The 22,576-nt window shown below is 43.1% G+C and overlaps 2 protein-coding genes across 2 annotated transcripts in view; one reads left to right on the top strand and one right to left on the bottom strand.

Moving 5' to 3' along the window:
* slc6a5 (solute carrier family 6 member 5) overlaps nt 1-1,481 on the bottom strand; it is a 39,551-nt gene extending 38,070 nt beyond the window's left edge. Inside the window, exon 1 of the mRNA XM_079555108.1 lies at nt 1,311-1,481. Coding sequence (XP_079411234.1) covers nt 1,311-1,355 — 45 coding nt within the window. The 5' untranslated portion in view covers nt 1,356-1,481. The remainder of the gene's footprint in view (nt 1-1,310) is intronic.
* Nucleotides 1-22,576, top strand: part of tmem208 (transmembrane protein 208) — a 381,758-nt gene that overhangs the window by 160,515 nt on the left and 198,667 nt on the right. The window lies entirely within an intron of this gene.

Raw genomic sequence — 22,576 nt, 5'->3', positions numbered from 1 at the left:
GGAGTAAACAATAACCACGCGTGCCTTTTGTTTCCGTGCGTAATGTTTGTATTCATTATTTTTCCTGAAACTGCGGAGCGTCACGTTCCACACAGACCGATACAGTGCGGGACGTGACCGGACTGAACAACCGGGCTCCCGTACACGTCTCGGTCTGTCACCCGAGGACTGTCGGGGACTGACGGGGGACTGGGCTCGGAGTCAAACCCGCTCAAATAAAAAAACCAGTTCTGTCTTAAAGTTTTCTTCTTTCTTTGAAAGGAAAACCCCTACCGCGCGCGGAGCAAAAACGCTGATGCGGCAGATTGTCGCAGTGACGCGCGCGGACCCACAGCACGTGCAGCTCATTGTAGCTGCTCAGCGCGCGCGAGGAAACGCTGTAGTCACTGGTGAATGGAGTTTATAATGTTTTTAAGACGAATAATGGCCTGCGTTTGGAGAGAAGCGACATTTATTACGGTTCCCATGTGTTACGTTGCATAAAATAACTTTTTTATGAATTATTTCAGTATTTTAATTATCTTGGATCACAGCCTAACGCTCACATATCATTGTTCAATCCCCAGTTTGGTTTAATGTGGAGAAATACAGGCAGAAAAAGCGCCTGGTCCGTGCGCAGAGACGCGCTGGGGATATTTCAGCACCACGGACAGCGGCAGCGTCAACATTTTCACAAAAGTGGACACAAATCGACTTAATAGGACTTTTGTTGGGCCGCAGCTTCGTTTTGATCAGCACCACGGACAGCGACACGGTTCAATTCCAAAGAACCAGCCCGAACTCCGAGTCCCAACTCTTTCCTTCCCCCCGTGAGCAACTTTAAGTGACAGTTAAAACAGTCAGCTCGTTCCGCTTCGAACTCACGCGTGAAAACTTTACACTTTCCGACTTTCACCGTAATATTTGCAGATTGTTTCCATCACGTTCGGAGCAAAAAGAAAGAAAACTTCATTTCATACCGACACGGGGAAACAGGCTCCAAAAGGTGAACGGAATCCACTTTTGTGAGCGTTTTTTTGTTGTTGTTTTTTGTTGTTTTCTTTTTTGGCTCAGAGACACAGCGCGCAGACACGGAACTAGCCCCGACACCGACCCAGAGCGCGATTTCATGAACGAAAATCCGAAAAGGAACGGCCCAAGCGCTGCGGGAGCTCCGTTCACGCTCCGTTTTTTTTTTTTTTTTTCACTCGGACATGTTTCAGCACCGCGGACAGCGAAAGGCGCGCGATTGTAACACGCTACAAACACGTGAAAGCGTGAGACTCAGACAGAGAGAGAGAGAGGGGGGAGAGACAGCGGTGTGGACTCACCATCGCTGCGGGCCGTGGCGGACTCTCGGGCGGGCAACAATCCATGGGAGTCTCGCGGAAAAGTCTCCGTCTGTGGCTGCGCAGGAAAGAGCCAAAGCTTTTTCTACTTCAGCCCCGCGCGCGAGGACCGGGCCGTGCGTGGGCCGTGCGTCAGAGTCCGAGAGGTGCGCGCGCGCGTGTGCGTGTGAGGAGCGCGCGAGCCGCAAGGTGCCCTTCGCGTGACATTTTCTTGATAATAGGAGTTTGATAAATCATTGGCCTTGAGTTGATTTCTTTTTTTTTTTTTAAAGAGAGGACTGAGGAGCGAGGGGAGGGGCGCCCGTGCACGTGCGTCAGCGAGGTGAAGGCGCGCGCCGGGCGGACGCGCGCGCGGAGGTACAGTAATGATCGTGAGTCTGTAACTGAAGTGGGACTCCTTACGTGACCGGCTGAAGAAACAGAAACATGGAGCTTCTGTAGTCACTTTGGGAGTAAAGGTGGGCGGACCGGGGCTGGGTGTCACACAGCTCCTCCACACAACAAAACCTACATTACAAGAAGCTTCAACCACTGGCTCGAGTCGGCCTCTCTTCCTTTTATATTTCGTACTGTGTTATTAATTGATAAAGAAGAAGCTCCACTATGACAACACATGAGCGGGGTCAGTGAGTGGGGTTGGTCGTCCTTGTAACTGATGGTGTTTTTGGCGTGGCAACATTTTTGTTTTTTTAAGGGGAGACACTACAGGCAAAACTCAATTTTTTCAGTTTTCAGGTTTTGGGCCAAATTGGTCTCTGAACATACAAGCTTTCACCCGGAAACAGAAAACATGCCTAATCTTCACAATGACATGTTTAAATATTGCGCTGATTCAATGTTCCCCCATAGACTTGTATGGGAGAATGCAATTTCAGGGGCCTTTTTCTCAAAACACATTTTTCTGTCATTGTGGCGACACTATGTCCACGTCAGTCGGACCTAAAGACTTCACATTTTCCAGCCTTGGACTGAACAATATTTGGAAGATTTTTTCAGAGGGATTTTTTATTATCTAATCCCTAAGCCCCATTTATTGAGTTTTGAATGTCAAAAAATAAGGTGAAAATTACATTTTTACAAATTTTTCCACTAAAAAGCAGCTTATTTTAAAACTAAACAAGAAATCCAAAATCCCCTCTGAAAAAGTCTTGAGAACTCATTTATCAATAAAATGAAACAATAAATTTGAATGTAGCTCTATCCATTATTCAGATTTCGTCGCCGAAAAGATGGGAAATTTGGGGCATTTTTAGGCATAAAACACCTTGTTCGAATATGAAAAGATAAAATGACAGAAAACTTGCCATGAATTTTTTTCTCACATTTATGCCAGTGATCGACAGCAACAGTTTCAAATTGATGTCTGTAAATATATATTTTTTCCCTATTCACCTTCAGTGTCTCGTCTTATGAAAAGGGGTTTTAAATACACACCCATAAACACCTGATGGGTTTCTCAATCAAGTATTTATTTAATTTGTTTTACCTCCAAATCTACATCTACAATCTCACAGCCGACAGGCCCAGTGTAAAGATCCAAACAGATCTGTTTCCTTGAGCTGTTGTCACTTTTCAATACTTTTTTCATCACTCTTTTGTTGCGTTTTTATCCTCGTTTTCATCCAGTTTTAGTCGGGTTTTTTTCCAGGAAGCTTTTAGATTAGATTTAGATTTTAGATTTACGTGATGCCAAACTGGAGAGAATGTGATCGGTCCAGGTGGGAGTTTAAAATCACCCAGTGCAGTAGATCATGTGCTCAACAGACGCTAATGATTCAATTCATATGAAACAAATTTTCTTCCACCATTTAGACTCGGGTGACGACCAACCCCTGAGCCACCTGCGGCACCCAGCCCCAGGGGACCATCGGAGCAGCTCTCACGGACAGGGTGTCCAAAGTGCGGCCCTCGGACCATGAACGGGCACATATCACCGGAGACGGGCCTTTTCATTTCAACTTGAATAATTCCACACAACGTAACGAACGGTTTATTGTGCGACAGAGCGGGCATTAAAGCTTGAACCTCTTTTAACCTTTGACCTTCGCCTTAACTAAGCACATTTTCTCACGACAGCCGAACAGTGTAACGCTTCATTGAAAGCTAAGACCAAGAGTTTTCCTCGCGTTTTTGCCGCATTGTCGTCTTTTTTTTAGCGTATTTTTCTCGCATTTTCATCACTTTTTTTTGTCGCCTGTTTTGTTGTGTTTTTGTTGCATTTTTTGTTCATTTTCATCACTTTTTTGTCGCCTGTATAACCCCCTTTGACGCTTTTTTTTGCTGCATTTAAATCCTCATTTACGTCTTTTTTTTGCTTTTTTTTTTCAAAACTATTTAGGGTAAGACAAAAAACTGAAGAAAATGTGTTTGTTTAAGGCGGGGCTTAAGAGGTCAGGCATAAATAAAGGCGAGAGGCTAAATTTAAACCACGCTGGAGGCTTTTTTTTTTCTTTAATGTCACAGAATTTGTGGGGAAAACGCGGCGCATCTGATTCTGAGCATTTGTATCAGTTTCATGAACTTACAGGCTCTAGTTTTATTCTTATTATGATTTTTCTGTGACCCTGAATGGTGCCAGTATTGAAAGGTGCTCCAGGTTTGTTCGGAATGTTTTGGCGATCAACGAATCAAATACATACTGAAAGAACAAAGTACCGATCCAGTCTTTTACAATAATATCACTGGTGATGAAGACATTTCTCTTGCATTAGAAAGTTCTGTCTCACTTCAGTGTGAGCCTCAGAGTCAGGACGCCTCAATGATGATAATGAACGACTTCTGCTCAATCAACTGTCTTTATCAGGGGCGTCCTGGCCTGGGGAGGACCCTATTGTGCATATTTTATGTTTAGGTGAGAGTCGTGCGTGTGGGAGAGTCACAATCGACAAGTTCATTACTTTGCATTGAACTTCCTTCAGACCTCGGCCCGAACAAGAGACAGCACTTGCAGTGGAAATTTCCCCCGGATCAATCTGTGAACCCCGCCTCCCCCTGTAGCTCCTCCCACTGTAGCTCCTCCTCTTGTAGCTCCTCCCCCTGTAGCTCCTCCTCCTGTAGCTCCTCCCACAGGCCCCACTGGAGGCTCCTGTAGATCTACAGAATCGTGTAGATCTAAAAATAGTCGCTCGCTCCGTGTCTCGTTCTGCGTCAGAGCGAACACATCCACAGGAAGCAGGGAGGTCACATGATCACGGCCCTCAGCCAATCACAGGACAGGACTGGGGCACTGCAATGCGCATGGACACGGCGACTAGTACTATGACAACTACTATTACTACTACCTCAACTACTACAACAACTACTACTAGCTTTTTGTCCATCCATTCATCTTCTTCCACTTGTCCGGTGCCGGGTCGTGGGGGCAGCTGTTGGAGCTGCTTAAATCACATTGCACCAGCCCCTTATGGCTCCTCCTGCAGGTGGTGGGTCCACAGAAGGACGGCCTCTTGGTTCCAACCCGGGCCTGTTGGTCTCTCATGAGGGGCTTCTGAACCGCTCTTTGTCTGACCCGTCACCTGGGACCTGTTTGCCATGGGAGACCCTACCAGGGGCATGAAGCCCCCGACAACAGAGGGGCTCAAACCCCTCCACCACGTTAAGGTGGCGGCTCCAGGAGGGGACTAGCTTTTTGTGCTTTGTTTAATGAACTGCTGTGTGTGTGTGTGTGTGTGTGTATGCGTGTGCGTGCGTGTGTGTGTGTGTGTGTGTGTGTGTGTGTGTGTGTGTGTGTACATGTAGAGACTGTGTCTGCTTCTTTAAAGTTCATATGGCAGGTTTTAATGCTTTTGAAAATAATATTTAGATAAATAAAATCAAATCTGTTGTCAGTGATAATTGTCATTTTATTTCAGTGAAGCTGCAAATTTAATGAAGAAACATTTGGCAGAAAAACATTATTATTAGATGTTTTTGGAGCTGCTGAAGTGACAGATGAAGTAAAGTTCATTGTGACTCATTTCCATTGATAGAACATGGTCGGCATGGAAACCATCGGCAATGGTTTGCCTTTATCTACATCACTTCCTGTCAGTGTCCAATAAGGAAGTGAAACTACAAACATCACAAAAATGCTAAACTTCAGAAAACATTCTCAGCAAAGTCTTATCTTTTGGCACAAATAATGTCTAATGTGTCACGTGCACTTTAAGTACGTCACAGTAGAAAGTCCAAAAGTTACAAACGTCACTGTGATAAAAATGTGGCTGAATTCCCTTCTGTACGGCGACACGGCAGGGCCAAACCTCCTCATTGTGAGTCAATGGCATTGACAGCATGTCTGCACAGCGCCTCCGGAGTGTCCGGAGTGTCCGGAGTGTCCGGAGTGTCCGGAGTGTCCAGAGTGTCCAGAGTGTCCAGAGTGTCCAGAGGCAGACGCGGCGGCCATTGTTGCAGGATAATGATGTTTTTCAGGCCCCGGACACAAGTGACGGCTCCGCATCGACCCGCCTGTCCCTCTGAGGATCCCAGTCCCAGCGCAGGGGGGCCGGGGGGGGGGGGGGGGGGCAGAGGCTCCAGACCGACCATCAAAATATACATATTATTATATTCTTCAGTTTGTGTTCCATGGAAATTGTTCGACTTTGAATATTCCCCGACTATTGCACACTTCCTCTCCCCCTCCTCCCTAGACCCCCCCCCCCTCCTCTCCCCCTCCTCCCTATGCCCCCTCCCCCTCTCCCCCCTCCCTCTCTGTAGTAAATCTCGCGGTGCAGATAACAGTGGAGCAGTGCATTAGCGGCGCCTTGACTTTAATTACATTGTCAACAGAGAATAATAGTAATTGATTTCTGCTCGTCTCCGGGACGCGGCGGCCTCCGCGCCCCCCCACGTGCACTCTCCCCATCACGCGCACACGCACGCTCCCCGCCCCGCGCGCACTCACATTCAGCCGCAAACAAACAAACAAACGGGACGCGCGTTTTTCCCAAAAAAAAACACACGGGGGGAAACAATCAGGGAGAACAATGGACGGCCTCATTATCGTTATCGCAGCGTATAGGGGACACAATCTGCATACCCCACAAGCCACAGCGTCTCCCCAAATCATTTCAAACAGAAACCCACGTGGGGACTTTGCAAACTTCCATGTTTGCCTCTGTTCGGAGCAGGTTAAACCCGCAGTGGGAAACATGTATAATGACGTCAATGTGGTGAAGTGAAGTCATATGCACCAGTGGCCAGCAGGAGGCAGCACCACGTGGTATGAAAGTGCCCCTCCTTCCCACACTTCTGCTTCCTGTTTGCGTGGGCGTGGCCCCAGGTTGTCTTCAACTGGGCCAGGTATATTGTTTTCATTTTGACTGAAATATATGGATGCTAATGTAACTTTCTTTGTAGAGCTGTAAAAAGGCGTGTGCGCCCGGTCAGGCTGGTCTTCCTTGGCTGTAGCTGGTCACTGCTGGACGTCAGGTCACATCCGGGGTCCTCCACTGCAGCTACAGGCTCCTTCCCAAACCATCAGATTGGTAAGAGCTCTTACGCCAAACCGGATGTGCGTCAGCGTCCGCCATGGCAAGTTGCTTCTGAATTGGTAAGTCAGTTAGGAAGTAGTTAGGAAAAGGAGCCTTGATGCTAACTATCATGGCCACTTTAGCATAGGGACCTCTGATGCTAACTATCAGTCACTTTAGCATAGGGACCTCTGATGCTAACTATCATAGTCACTTTAGCATAGGGACCTCTGATGCTAACTATCATAGTCACTTTAGCATAGGGACCTCTGATGCTAACTATCATAGTCACTTTAGCATAGGGACCTCTGATGCTAACTATCATGGCCACTTTAGCATAGGGACCTCTGATGCTAACTAACCGGTGATTAGGAGCTATGTGCCATCCCACAAGCCACTCCACCAATAACTTTAAAGAAGAAGAAAAACAGCTGTTGGTGATGTCACTTCCCTTTCCCCTGTTTAAGGATGGACAGATTGTTCAAAATGCTGCTGAAGCTCTAGTTCACTAACTGCACAGATCTAACAGTCGACCCCATGAAAGGTTAAGGAGTTAGTTGCTAGTGTTAGTGCTTAGAGGCTACAATCTGATGGTTTTGGACGCAGCCACAGGCTGGCTAATGGTGGATGACTGGCTTGTTGTGGGCCGGCCTTGTGTCTGTGAAGCGCTGTGTTAAATTAGTAACAAAAACCCTGTAGTGAACTCACTCTAACTTCTGACTTTCAGGCTCCATCATCGAACTGGACCAGTTTAAGACCTCCATGCTCAATGTTTTTAAGAGAACTCAAAACTCAGCTGCAACGGGTTGAACCTGACTGTTTGTAGAAATGAAATTGCCACGTTTTGTCACAATGAAATGATAAACTGCAAATTAATATATTCTTTGAAACCAAATAAATGTCATATATTTCATATTGGAATATCTCTGCCTCTTGTACAAACCTGTGAGCTTCAAGTACCTTTCCTTTCCCCAGCTGGTCTGGGTGACGTTGTCTGGTTTCTTTTGCCACATAAAGGGCCCGATCTTGTGCATCAAAACGGCGTCGATAGCGTGACATTTTGCGCTCAGTAGGAGCGCACTTTGTGATCTTGCCACTCCAGACTTAGCGCATTTACATGGGTGGAGACACACATTTTCCTCCAACCAGATCGACTCCGCGTCCAGGAGAGTGGTTGTGTGGGAGTGGGGGGTGAACATGTGCTTTTGTTTTGCTTCGCGTTCACGCCGAGCGCGGCCAATCCGCGCCACAGCGGACGCTGTAGCTCTTTTTCTCTCGAGACGTGAACATGGTTTAGCTCACGATGGGGTAAATAAAGTTTTTAGTTGGACCTGTGAGAGCCTAAGGCTTAAGAAAGAACGCAAGACAGCGCAATGTAAACGAGGAAGTGAATGTCAGCCGTGTTTCCATCAGTGCAGTCACCTCCTCTTGTGACGCCCCCTGCAGGTGGCGGAGGCGAATGGCACATATAGCGCCGCCACTCGGAAAATAATTCGCCAAGAGCCTGCGCCGCCCCGTGCGCCGCCACAAGATCTGGCCCAAAGGGTCATGAAGGTAATATTGGGAAACTGCAGGGAGAAAAGTTTCACCTTGATTTGGAATTGGGAGGTGTGTTATGGCATTTTAGTATTTAGTTAGTTAAATTGGTGACCACACTGGCGTCCTGTCTTCTTGGGTCCCCTGCTGGGCCTTTGACTAAACCAGGTAGAGAGACCGGCCTTTCCTGGACCCCAGACGAGGCCCTCGCACCTTTAGACAAAGGTCCCAAATGGCCCATCTCCCCAACAGCAAAAGATCTCCTTCTGCCTCCAAACGCCACCATGATTTCATTACCATGCAAAGTGCCTTTTGGTGGCTGCATTAACATCTCCAACTGTATTACCATTTCTCTGTGTTTCTGGGCTTCCCTTTGTTGTGTATGACCCCTGTCCTGCTGCTCTGTCTGTGGCACTCACCTATAAAGGTAGTGCCAGGGCTGAGCAGAGTAGAGCTTACAATGATCTCCGCGGTCTGTGTAACCCTCTCCGCAAATGCATTTGTGTAATAAACTTCACATGTTGACTAGACAAACTTCTCTTTAAGCTTTATTAAGCAAGAAAATCCACAACAATTTTGGCGTTGTTGGCAAGTCTTTAGCTATAATTTGTTTTCGGCGTGGAGACGACGGTGCGTTTTGGCCGACCTGGGAAGACCAGCCTCAGTACCTCAGCCAGCTTTTGAGACGAAGGAGGGCACGCGTTCGTCTCCCGCAGGACAAGTTTTTGGCTAACACAGGACCTTAAAAGAACCTGCTTGTGGTGAGTTTTGTTGTCTTTTCAAATGTGTAAGCCCAGGGCAGCGCTTGAGTGTACACGTTTTCTTGATTTATTTTCGTATTTTAAGGTATTTCTGTTCATTGCCATTTGTGTAGCCGGCCGGTCCGATCCATAGAACGCGAGACAGAAGGCAGCGGCTACGTGAGGTTAGCGCGATTTGTCTGTGAGAGACAATGGGGGATTTCAGAAGTCCCATTATAATGGCATTAGAAAAACGGGTTGGTTTGGCTTGAAAAACAGCTGAACAAAGGCAAAACCAGTAACAAAAAAATAAATAAAAAAAAATAAAAATAAAAAGCGTGCAGAAAGAGATTGCACGTCTAGAACATTTGTGGTTAGAAATGTTTTTCAGTACTTTGTTTATTTGCGTAGAGTGTGTAAGACTTATCTGGCGGCTGCGCGTTAGTGATTGCTTTGAAAAGCAGCCTGAACTCTTTGCGTCTCAGCCGGCCCGTTCGATCCAAAAACGCGCGCCTGTTACGGTTATAACAGGGGGGGATCCGAACGCCCGAAAGCGGGGAAGAGCAGGTAAAAAGAAACTAAGCGGGCTAGAAACCCCTGAGTCTTTGAGCAAGAAAATGGGGAAAAGTCAATGTAGAGATACTAAAAACAAAAAAACAAAAAATGTGCAAAAAGAAAAGAGATTTCACGTCCAGAACGTTTGACCATGATGTTATTAGACACAAAGGTATAGGTCCCACAGTGAAATATTTAAGCCTCTTTCTTTTAGTTGGATTCCTTTGTGATTAGAAATGTTTTTATTTTTTGGATAATTATGAGGTAATGTGAACATTTTGTTAGACGAAAACAATGTTAACTGTAATGTGGAACTGTTATTGCCCACCTATAAGTAAGTAGTAAATAAAACAAACAAACAAAAAACCATACAAAATAAATGAAATAAAATGGGAAAGTTAAGAGAGCAATGACTGCAGAACTTTAATATGGACAGATAATGTTCCATAACAAATTTAATACTTTACTATTTTGAACGCAATGTGTAAAAGAGCAGCATACTGGCAGATTTTGCTTTTTGTCTTTCACAGATGTTTCTTTCTTCTGGAGCTAGCTCAAACTGGACGGTCTTCTCCACGCCTGAACTGTGCCTGAAACTCCACTCAAATAGCCCTGAAGACAAAGACAAACTCGTAAGTGTCTGCCTGCTACAACAACTCCAGCCACAGCACTCGGGACACGTGGCTCGTCCACACTGCATCAACCAGCTCTTCAGCAGAAGAGTCTGGAACACTTTGGAAGACCAAAGTGTAACACTGCATGGACACTGGACACAGCCAGGAGAGCTGGGTAAAGGACTGTGGCCGAAGAACAGGCAAAGCGAGAGATGGACAAAGATGCATTATTATCCTCAGTGGAGGACGCTGGCAGTGAAGCCAACTCGAAGTGGGCTTTTATACGGACATTACATCACTGGGCAGTTGGAGGTGGAGAAGACCAGAAAGGATGAGACGACTTAGAAAGGAACCACATGGTGTGAGTAGAGCGAGATGCTGCATCGCAGTAAAACGCAGTCTTTTGTTTTGTTTTATTTTGCTGCGTCTTTGGGTTGATCGAAATAGAAAGACACTTCCACTGTTTGGGGTAAATTAAGAGGTACAGGCGGTTTTACATAATGTGATTTGATGTCAGCTATGCCCCATTTTGTCTATTCACCAGGTTTGCATTAGGGAAAAAATAGATAGATAAGAAAAAATTGGAGAGCAACCTTCACCAAAAAGATGGGAAGGGATGAAATTTTATCCAAACAGACATCTTTTTCATAATCTGATGGACAGATGCCAAAATGTATGCTGAGGATCGCCTCAACTCAGAATGATTAAAGGATTAAAACTTTTATTGGCAGCCAAGAGCTGATCTTCTAGACTGAATTAGACAAAGACCTAAAATGTTCTTTCTACATAATGCAAAAAACACAGGTTGCATTACTACAAATATTTGTCACGTGAACCAGGTGAAATCAAAATGGGACTAATCATCTTCAAAACAAAACAACGTATTGTATAATGTGGTTTCACATTTTCTTTGTGCAAAACTTATGTCACGTCGGTAACTCAGGTCTTCGTCTTCCTTCTTTTTGTTGTTCAAGATATCAGCTAACTTCTGATGCTTTTGAGTTTACCTTTTTGTGTACTTTGGGGTTTTTTCTCTGATTTTTTCTCTTTATTTTTAAGTCCCCCATGATGAAGTACATGGATGCATCCCTACAAGAAAGACAATCAGGCTTTCAAAATAAGAGCGCTCACCAAATTCTGTGCAAACAATGTGAAAATCCAGCCCAAAGGAAATAGAAATTTTCCAACAGATTCCGTGGGTTGAAAAAAAAAAAACACATGATGAAGGCCTCATCACACAAAACTTGATTTTTTTTACTTGACCTGACGACTATCTGCGCAAGCGACTTCTGTGTTGTGTTTTGTGTCTTTGTCGGTTGCTGTGTGCGTGCGCGTGTCTGTTTGTTTTGTCATGCATCTCTGGTACTGATTACAGGCGTAGATGCGACCTGTAATATGAACATGATGACAAAATTCTTCCAACAGGCTGAGCCTCGTATATAATAACCACTAACCACTAACAAACCTGAAACTAACAACTTTTTGTTCTATAGCAGGTGGAGACCGGCTGCAGACAAACGCTCTGACACATAATACGTGTCAAAAGGGGGGATATTGGGTGTTGGTTGAATAAGAAGATATTTTAATGCTGTCAGAAAGTAAATTGTTTTGTCACAAGATCTGCCTCACAGAATGAATGGAGGCCCATGGCCAAGGCCCATGGGCACAAAGTGACCACGGAGAACCTCGCTGGAGGGAAGCGCCGAGGGGACGACATGGATCCACGCCAACCACTGCTAGGGGATGCTGCCACAGATGACCCCAGAACGCTGACACCGATGGTGGGGACGGAGCAGGCACAACCGCGGCTCCCGACGCTGAAGGGGTGGGCTGTTGTGCGACCTCCGACGCTGGAACCGGCCAACAACAACAACAACAACAACAACGAGAGACACCCCCGAGAAGAACACAACGCTCCGACTCCCACGTGTCCAACTCTCCTGCCCAAGGCCATCTCTGACCCCCGAGACTCGGCCCAAACGAGTGCGGGGAAGGCCCCAAAGAGAGTCTCGTCGCAAGCCGTGAACATTTGCCTTGCACAGGAAAGACTGCTGAACTCCCGCATAGCATGCCTCGGACAGATAAGGCTGGCATTGACTCTTGCACTATATGCAGGCCTCACACATTCTACAGGTTTCTTGCTAATTTTGCCTTTGGCTGAAGGTTTACGGTGACACAATGTTTGCAGCTATAATGTGTTCCTTTTATTGACAAATGTGTTTCTTCTCTCGTGAACTTGTCCCTTATTGAAGAGTCTGTACTTGGGTGACGGCATTTTTGCCCATCAACAACTCCTGTTTTACTTTGTGTCAATGTTTCTCCCGAACACAAGTTTGACGGTGGTGTGATTTCAATGTCTCTGATGCTTAACTGAATGTGATTTATACAAAAACTGGATTTTGTAATCATCAAGGGAAAGGAGTGTTATGGCATTTTAGTATTTAGTTAGTTAAATTAGTAACCACACTGGCGTCCTGTCTTCTTGGGTCCCCTGCTGGGCCTTTGACTAAACCAGGTAGAGAGACCGGCCTTTCCTGGACCCCAGACGAGGCCCTCGCACCTTTAGACAAAGGTCCCAAATGGCCCATCTCCCCAACAGCAAAAGATCTCCTTCTGCCTCCAAACGCCACCATGATTTCATTACCATGCAAAGTGCCTTTTGGTGGCTGCATTAACATCTCCAACTGTATTACCATTTCTCTGTGTTTCTGGGCTTCCCTTTGTTGTGTATGACCCCTGTCCTGCTGCTCTGTCTGTGGCACTCACCTATAAAGGTAGTGCCAGGGCTGAGCAGAGTAGAGCTTACAATGATCTCCGCGGTCTGTGTAACCCTCTCCGCAAATGCATTTGTGTAATAAACTTCACATGTTGACTAGACAAACTTCTCTTAAGCTTTATTAAGCAAGAAAATCCACAACAGGTGAAAAAGAGTTTATAATGGGCGGCTGTGGGACGCAGGTTTCCAACACACTGTCGTTTGATACTAAACCTCATGGGAACCACATGAACTTCAATATGTTTGAAAATTCTTAAAAAAACGCACATCTGTACCAACTTTCATGGGAAGTGAACAATCCCAGCTACTGTTGTTGTAATGTAAGTATCCTGTGGCCTCGGGCCCTGTGGAACATACAGGGATGATCCGGTGTGGCTTGTTCATGAACATGCACTGTCTCTACCAAATAAACCAATAAACATCAGAGTGAAAGTGCTCTACAAGAATCCCGCCTTTCAGGAAGTTGGTGGAGCTCTGGTCTTCAGGTGAGCCACAGATATTTTGTGTCTGAGGATGTTGTTTACAGGAGTAACTGCAGTCCTGGTTCCGCTGTTCGCTCTCCTGGACGGCGGTGAGTCGTGCCGCTCTGGCTGCCGCCGGGGGAAGAGGACCGTGTTGTATTTCCGTGTGTTTTCGCTCAGATGTGTGTGATAAATGTGGCCCGGTTTCCAGCTCGGACTTGGTTCGAACAAACAAAGTGAATTCATTTAAAACATTTCTTTGTCTGAAGCGCAGCCCATTCACAGACTCGCGGCTCATACATCACCGAGAGCAGCCGCCACAAAGGGCCGTCCCCTCACTCGTCCCCCTCGCCTCCACACTTCTGTCCTCCCCTCTTTCCTCCCTCCCTCGCTCCTCTCAGCGGTGGCTCCGTCAGTTTACACATGCTTGTATTCTGGAACATGTATAGCACATGAACCAAGGTTTCATGGACTATTTGTGGGATTGTTTCAGGCTAAAATGTCTCATTTCCAAAAGTTTAGCATTTTTTTCCTGTTTGAAACCACATATTTTCAGACTCTTGGGAATAAGAAAAGACTTGAAGGGACTAGATCAGGGGTGCCCAAACTTTTTGTCTCCGAGGGCCAAAATGAAAAAGTGCCTGTGAGTCGCGGGCCAAACACGGCGATGTCAAGCACGAAAAACACATAGAACTGCAAATTACAAAGCTACTTTATTTGATTTACTTTTAATGTTTTCGATAGCCCACATTTGCATTTGTTTCTATCTATGCAAATAACATGCTATATTAAAATAAATGGTTACTCTGGCAAAAGCCTAGTTTTAGTAGAACAAAATCAACCATTGTAGCAATTTAGTGCAAAAGAAAAAAAGAGAAAACACCTGTATCTGCAGCACCTACAGTCACTTTACCTCATTTGTTCACTCAAAGAAAATGCCACATTAGATCATTTTGAAAGTGTCAGTTCAGCATCAATTCTTTTATAAGTCACTTTTTAACATATACTGTTGTTGACGTCAACAACCTTTGCAATAAAAGTCGGAAAACTGAAAGTTGATGCTACAACGCTCTGTGATTGATAAACACCAAGACACCACAACAGTGTTTCCTTAACTTTGAGAAAGGAGTGAAACAGCGCCCCCAATTTGACGCTGATGGTCAAAAAGTGTACTGCATCCATATTTACCATTGAGAGTGAATGGAAGAGAGTTAGTATTAACCACACGCAGCGCAAAGCAGGTCACTCTCTGGCGGGCCAACAAAATTGTTTCGGGCACCCCTGGACTAGATGCAAGTTAGCCATTTTTGCTCACCACTGCCACCTCAGGTCATATGTGTAACTACACCTTCTATATTAAGCTCGTGCATGACGGCACTTTGGACCCGAAGTAACAACGTTTTGAGTGACGGTGCAGGGTTTTAGAGGCCGTTGTGGTGAACAGGTCTGGCAGATAATTTTAACAGTTTTCAACTCCGTATAGTCTCTTTAAAGGAACAGGCCACCGTTTTTCCATACTGAGATATGTTCTTACCTGAGTTTAGACGAGTTGATGTGTACCTGTCTGGTCTTTACGCGTGCGCTCAGTTATGCAAAAACACGGAACACGTCGTCAGCATTTAGCCTGTCCTCCTCCTCTCCTCTATGGGGCCAAACGGGGGTGGAGTTAGAAGCGCCAAGCTCTGCCACGTTTCCCCTATTGAAGTTACGGTTACGTGACACAGGCTTTTTCTTTCTAATATACAAAACCAGTGTGGTTCGAGACATGGCCCAGCGCTGTCACATGGGTCACAGCAAGACAAAGAAGAACCCTTGGAGTCAGGCTTTTAAGCAGTTTAAACAAGGTCCAAAGCTACATTAGAATCCTGTTTACCAAGTGTGTTTTGGAGTCGCCCCGGCCACCAGGGGGTAGTATTACAGCAATGTCAGCTCCCCGCCATGAGGACCAAAGAGAAGGGCGTTCCTCGCACATTGGTCTAAGTCTAAACTGCCACATACACCTGTGCTGTATTTATTTCCTGTCATTTCTACACGTGTGGGTTTGAGTGAGCCGTACCTATCTCCCCTTTAAAACATGCTCGTAATCCAGTGTGTTCTTTACTCCGTCCGTGTTTTCGTACATTTATTGAAGTGTATAATTCTTCTCATCTGAATGCCTGGGCTCGGGAAAGGCATTTCAAACCACAGCTGATGTTTTCCAGGCCGTGTTTCTGTTTCTCTTGTGTCTCTATGATGTAGAAGAGATGGTTCTGTTGCTCCATATTCAGATGATCTATATGTAGTGAGGTGGAGTAGGTGACCCTGCAGTTAGCAAATGGAAAGCAGGGGGGGGCACTGTAAAAGGGCCCTCTCACCCCTCTGACGTCACACCGGCTGCGGGACTCGGCTCAAGACCTACAAAAGGGACTTTTCGTCATATTTTTGTTGTTTTATTAATGATTTTTTCTATCATTTTTTGTTGTGTTTTTCTCACGTTTTTGTAGTTTTTTTTTGTCCGTGTTTTTGTTGACTTTTCATCCTCTTTTTCTCGCTATTTTGATGCTTTTCTTTTTAGCTTTTGGACATATGGTCAGTCTGCCCCTGGTCTGCGGGCTCGTAAGGTAGCGACCTGGTAGGAGCTTTTATTTAGCTTTTTTGGCGCCTGTAAAGTGTGATTGTGGACTGAATGTTTTTGCAGGGTCCTGTCAGCGCCATCACGCCTCCCCTGTCGCTCTGTCTTGTCCTTATGCACTGGACTGAACTTTTAAACCAAGTAAAACCATAGAAATATATACATGGAAGAGGCATGCTGTCCCAGCTCTTATCTCTTTACATAGGGGTGCTCAGTGGCGCATGACTCCAGTTTCGTCCACCATAACGGCCCAAAGTACCCGTATGACGCGTCACCTGTATCTATGCTCCCCACAGCCCAAGTGGGTGAAAGCAGCGTGAGCGCGCACGGCTGCCGACGAAGCTTCAGAGCGAAGCGGACGCCATTACGCAAAAAGTCAAATCTCTTAATATCATCGTTCACACAAAATGTTTTTTTAAGGCCATTTCAGGCGAATAAGCTACCATGCTACGATGACTTTGGGGGTTAGTTTGTCAGTGCGGGGCTTAAAAAGCTAGTTTAGCCGCTCTTTGAACAACCGGGCGCTTAGTGGCCCTTCGAACGTACGTAGCCGCGCTCATGAACTTTTTATTTTATTTTATTTTTTTTATTGAAAAATATACAAAATTAACATAAACAAGGCTCGAGGCTCAGGTGTGCAAGGCTTCAGTTTCCAGTGTAAACAAAAATACATAAAAATATAAAAATAAATAGTTTTACAGTGCAAATTCGTTACATAGAACTTTGGTCTTCAGGGCTTTGGCATTTGTGCAATAATTCAAGGAGGTCACATAAGAGGACATTAGTGATTCAAATACAACAAGTTTTGGTTTTTGGTTAAGGTACTTACAGCTATGGATATGATACTTTGCCATTATTAATATTAAATTCATACTATAAAGTTTATTTGGGGGTAGGTTTTTTTGATAAATACCAAACAAAATATCTTTAAGGTTGAGTTGTAAATCTATGGTAAGTTTTCTGTTCACAAACAGATTGATGTCTTTCCAAAATACTTGTGTGTAAGAACATTCCCAGAAAAGATGGCTAATCGATTCTTCAATACTATGACAAAATGAGCAAAGAGGGTCAACATTTAAACGATATTTGGATATTACACTGTTAACAGGATAGCATCTGTGCAAAATCTTGATGCATACTTCACGAATCTTATTGGTAACAAAGAATTTTTTAGGTAAAAGCCACACAGAGTTCCATTCAATATCATTAAACAAATTGTCCCATACAAATACAGATGCTGGCTTTCTTATGGAATCTCTTATTATGAGCTCTCTAATACATTTGTTATTTGTTTTGACATTCAAAAAGGGGTCAGAATTACCAATATATAACTCTTGGGACAGATCTACAGTAGGATTGTGAACATATGTTGACATCAGCATTTTGACACCCGATGGAATAGCATCAAAAACAATTGCAAATTCTTTTGGTAACACTGGGAAGTTATACACATGCAAAAATTCCTCGTAAGAATACGTTATGCCACTTTTGTTAAACAATTGATGTACATAAATTAAACCATTGTTAACCCATTTTTGTAAGAAAAGTGATTTGTGCTTGAAGCATATATCCATATTATTCCATATACTGTACTTGTGAGGTGAAAAATTGTGTTTATGAACTAGACACCAAGATAACAATAACTGTTTGTGAAAATTAGAAAGTTTAACGGGAAGTTTTTCAATCTTGTAGTTGCACCTTAATAGAAAATTTAAGCCTCCTAAAGCTTCAAAAACATGTGTAGAAATAAAATTCCATAGAGAATTTGGATTCTGTAAATATCTTTTTATCCATTTAATTTTGAACGAAGAGTGTAAGGTTTTAAAATCTAGAACATTGAACCCACCAGAGGATAACTTGTTAATCATTACATCCTTTTTAATAAGGTGTGACTTTTTTTTCCAAATAAAATCAAATAACATTTTGTCTACTTTTGTATTTACGTCATTAGAGACCTCAAGTGCTGAGCTGGCATAAACTAAACTTGAAAGACCTTCAGCTTTGGAAAGTAAAATTCGACCAGAAATAGACAGGTCTCTCCATAACCACATGTTAAATTTCTTTTGTATAAGCAAAGTAAGGGGATTGAAGTTTTCTCTAATTCTTAGGTTTTCATCTTTAATAATAGTAATTCCCAAATATTTCACTTTTTGTTTCACAGGGATTCCTAAAATTTCTGACTGACAGCAGTCTTTGACAGGAAATAGTTCGCATTTAGAAAGGTTGAGTTTGAGACCCGAGGCTGATGAAAAAATATCCAATAGCTTTAAAGCGCAATCTATTTGAGAGGCATCTCTTAAAAAAAGCGTGGTGTCATCAGCTAGTTGGCTCAACCTTATTTCTCTACCAGCAATAGTAATACCATTTATACAACTATTTTGAATTGAATATGCTAAAATTTGCATAGGTAAAAGGAATAAAAAGGCACTTAGGGGACACCCTTGGCGGATACCACGTTCAATATTGAATCTACTAGTAGTTCCATGAGGTAATTTGATTGAGCTATTTGCGGCAGAGTATAAGGTTCGAACCGATTTCTTAAAAAGTTCACCAAAGCCAAAAAGATCTAACGTTTTGAACAAAAATGTATGCTCCACCGAATCAAATGCTTTTTGGAAGTCCAAGAACAAAATGAAGCTATCTTCTGAGATGAAGTCTGAGTAATCTAACAAGTCTAAAATGAGTCTTATATTGTCAATGATGTATCGCCCAGTCATAAAACCGTTCTGGGATTCCTCTATTACACAATGAAGCACCTTTTTTAGTCTAGTGGCAAGAGAAAGAGCCAAGATTTTATAGTCGTTATTGAGAAGAGTTATGGGACGCCAATTATCTAATAGTGCAGTATCTTTATGAGGTTTGGGAATTAAGGTAATCAAGCCTTGGCATAGTGACGGTGGAAGTTGTTCTTTGTTTATGCTTTCTGAAAATACTTTTAAAAGAAACGGAGCAAGCTGAGGAGAGAAGGTTTTATAAAACTCAGATGTTAACCCATCTGTACCTGGAGATTTGTTCAGTTTAAGCTTTTTAATAGCATCAGATATTTCCAAAGCTGTAATTGGCGAGTCACATATTGCTTTATTGGATTCACCAATGCATTTCACCTGATCTACATGTTTAAAGAATTCATTCATATGCACCAGTGAGAAGTTGGACTTATATAGATCTTTGTAAAAATTTTCACAAAATTTAGAAATGATTTTGGGATTTTCTGTGACAACACCATTAATGGAAAGTCTGTCTATGTTATTTTTTGTTTGCCTTTGTTTTTCTAGTTTGAAAAAGTAACTTGAATTTTGTTCACCCTTTTCTAACCATTTTGCTTTAGATCGGATAAAGGCTCCTTTAGCTTTATTGATGTAAAGTTTATCTAAATTTAACTGGAGTGTTGATATCTGCGCTTGTTGAGAATCAGACATATTTTCTGGTAAGATAGAGGATAAAGAGACTAGTTTATTGATTAGGTCATTTTCCTCTTTTTTCTTCTCTTTTTTAAGTTTTGCTCCAGTTTTCATAAATAATATCTTCAGTTCAAATTTTAGTAGCTCCCAATATTTTTGAAATACACCTGTAGTTTCTGCCATTTTAAAGTATTGAGAGATTTTATTGTTTACCAATTCACAAAGTTCATCATTGAATAAAAGAGAATTGTTAAGTTTCCAATAGGCTGGACACCTTTTGGGCTCACCATTTGGTGAGAACTGTAAGGTAAGTAAGATAGCTTTATGGTCCGTTAGAGGAGTTGGAGTAATTTCGCTTTTGCAATTTAATTGAGATAAACTCTCGGAAACTAACCAAAAATCTATTCTGGATTGTAACGAACCAACTCTATTTTTCCAAGTAAATTCTCTACTATTTGGATTGTTTATTCTCCATATATCCACTAGGCCTCTTTCATTCATAAACTCATTCAAATAATCATTAACCTTTTGTCTGTTAGGATACCTGTCAATTTCATCATTAAATGTACAGTTGAAGTCTCCCCCTAGAATTATCTTTATATCTGGAAACCTTTCAACAATACTTTCTATTTTATCATTTAAATCTTGAATTAGTTCTTTGTTTTCTCTTACATTAGTATAGCCATACACATTCCCCAAAAGAAATATCTGATTATTATGTGCAAGTACCAGTAGAGTAAAATGACCATTTAAGTCTATATGGGTAGAAATAACCTTTCCGTTGAATTTGTGTTTCAAAGTGAGAGTTCCTGCTGAGTGGTGATTGCCATGCGACATCCAAATGTCCTCCCCCCATTGCGACTTCCAAAAGTTATAATCTTCATCAGATGAGTGGGATTCCTGGATTAAACAAAAGTCTGCATCAAAGTTTTTAGCATAAAGAAAAATTGCCTTGCGTTTTGAAATGTCCCTTAAGCCTCGAGCATTAACAGAGATAAATTTCAAATATGAAATTTTTTAAATAACAGAAAAGAAAAACAGTCAGAACAGTACCTTCTTTAACTTAGAATAAAGAAACATGAGAAGGCAGAGCTTATTCCCTTATAAAATGAAGACCAGCATCTCAGCGTTAGAAGATTTCTTTGTTGTCGATGAAGGCTCTTCCCCCGACGAAGTAGGCAATCTTCTTTTCTTCCCGGGCCTTCTGGATGAGGGGCCACAGACGATTTCGTTTTTCGCGGTCCTCCGGCGTCAAGTCCTCCTTGAAGCGCAGAAGTCGTTGTTTCAAATAATCATAGTTCTTCGACAGCTTCCAAATGGCGTCGCGGTAGTGCCTCATAGAGAACTGGATGATAATATCTCTTGGTTGGGACTTGGTTGAATGGGGTCTACCAAGCCTGTGCACAGAGTCTATCACATCCTCAAATTTGTCCTTGTATCCTGGGGCTACGTTTTGACAAATCTCAATCACAGCGCGCCTTACTTCTTCTCCCTCTCTTTCCTGCAGCCCGCGCAAACGTAAATTCCATCTACGCTTGTAACGCGCCAATTCAACCACTTTGCTTTCAAGCTGTTGGATCATTTCTTCGGCTTTGTCTACTCTTTGTCCAGTTTTCCTTGCTGTTCCTTTTATATCTTGTACCTCTGCAGAGAGAAAATCAACAGATCGTTTCAGTTCATCAATGGACTTTCCAATGGTGGATCCTTGCTCTTCGATAGCTAGCTTTAGCGCCGCCACTATGCCGTCCGCGGTTTCTTGCTCCATTTTACCTTTTTTGTTGTTGGGAGATTTAGTCGGAGTCACAGGTGGTTTGTTTTCACTTTTGCGTTTTGTCGAGGGGTTACTCATCATAAATGCGTGTCTTCAGTTGAAAAGGAAGATGCTTATTTTTCAAAAAAATCGGGAGCTGCTCTGCCACAGTGCTTACCGCCTCGTCGCCATCTTGGACCCCTCGCTCATGAACTTCCGCTCGGTCACTTTTCTGGGAAGTTTCGTAAGTGCTGGAAGTCTTGATATTGTGATAGAATTGATAAAAATCGAGTTGTTACTTCACTGTATTTGCTAGTATAACATCACAACTAGAATTGTTTGGCTGAAATACAAAGAATGAGCACTGCAAAAGTGTTTTATATTACATTTTCATTGGTAAAATGTGAGATATTGTTTTTTATATAGCATTTATCTGTACTGTACTGTTCTGGATCCAGGACAGATGCGGAAATCATGCATTTTTTTGTGTTTCATTCTACTTACACAAATAATGGTATAAGTACATAAGTACATTAAATGCTGCTAGTATTTTTTTAAATTAATAAAACAGTTACAGGTTATTAGTGCCATTATTTAATTTTCAGAAATGAGTTTAATAACATGTAGACTAGTTGTTTCTTATTAACCATAATCCAATGCGATAAACACATGCTATATTCATCATACATTTCGTATTTAGTTTTTGGCTAAAGACTTAGAGAAACATAAACTTACTTGAGATGTTTGTTATTTCGCGTTTATCCTTGTTTTTAGTCCAGTCCGTTCATTTGTTTTGCTCAGACTTCAGCCGCTAAATCACACGAGGGAGAATCTGCTCGTTCATGAGTCATCACGCACACGCTCGCGCACGTCTACGGCCCTGGTGACGTCACGTCATTAGAAAACTTTTAAAAATGTATTTTTGATGCTTTACAATTTTTTTACTAAGAAAAAAAGTCCATGTCCTAAAAATAGTAATTTTAAAGAAATATATTTGCCATAGTCTGAAACTCCAGATGCCTGTGGATCATTTTACAGGCTGCTCCTTTTACATGAGTGTCTATGACAAAAAGGGCTTTTTGGGCTGCTGGCTGCAATATCACGGCCTGCCACTAGCACGTACTGGAGACGGGTGTAAAGGGGCGGACCCCCCCACTGAGTAAAACACAAACTATTGTGATTACACGCAATGCACACACACAGACATTAAGTGAACATTAGGTGAAGAAGAGATGCTTGGTCTTGAGAAAGATTGTCTGGAAAAATGTTTGGGAGTCTAAAGAGATGTTCAAAAATGTCCTTAATATCCTTCCAAAAGCTTTGTACGGTGGGACAGCCCCAAAAAATGTGAGTT

This window comes from Gobius niger (genome assembly GCF_951799975.1).
Source record: "Gobius niger genome assembly, chromosome: 4".
Lineage (NCBI taxonomy): Eukaryota > Metazoa > Chordata > Actinopteri > Gobiiformes > Gobiidae > Gobius > Gobius niger.
Note: the sequence above shows the minus strand (reverse complement) of the source record. Positions and strands in the feature narration are given on the sequence as shown.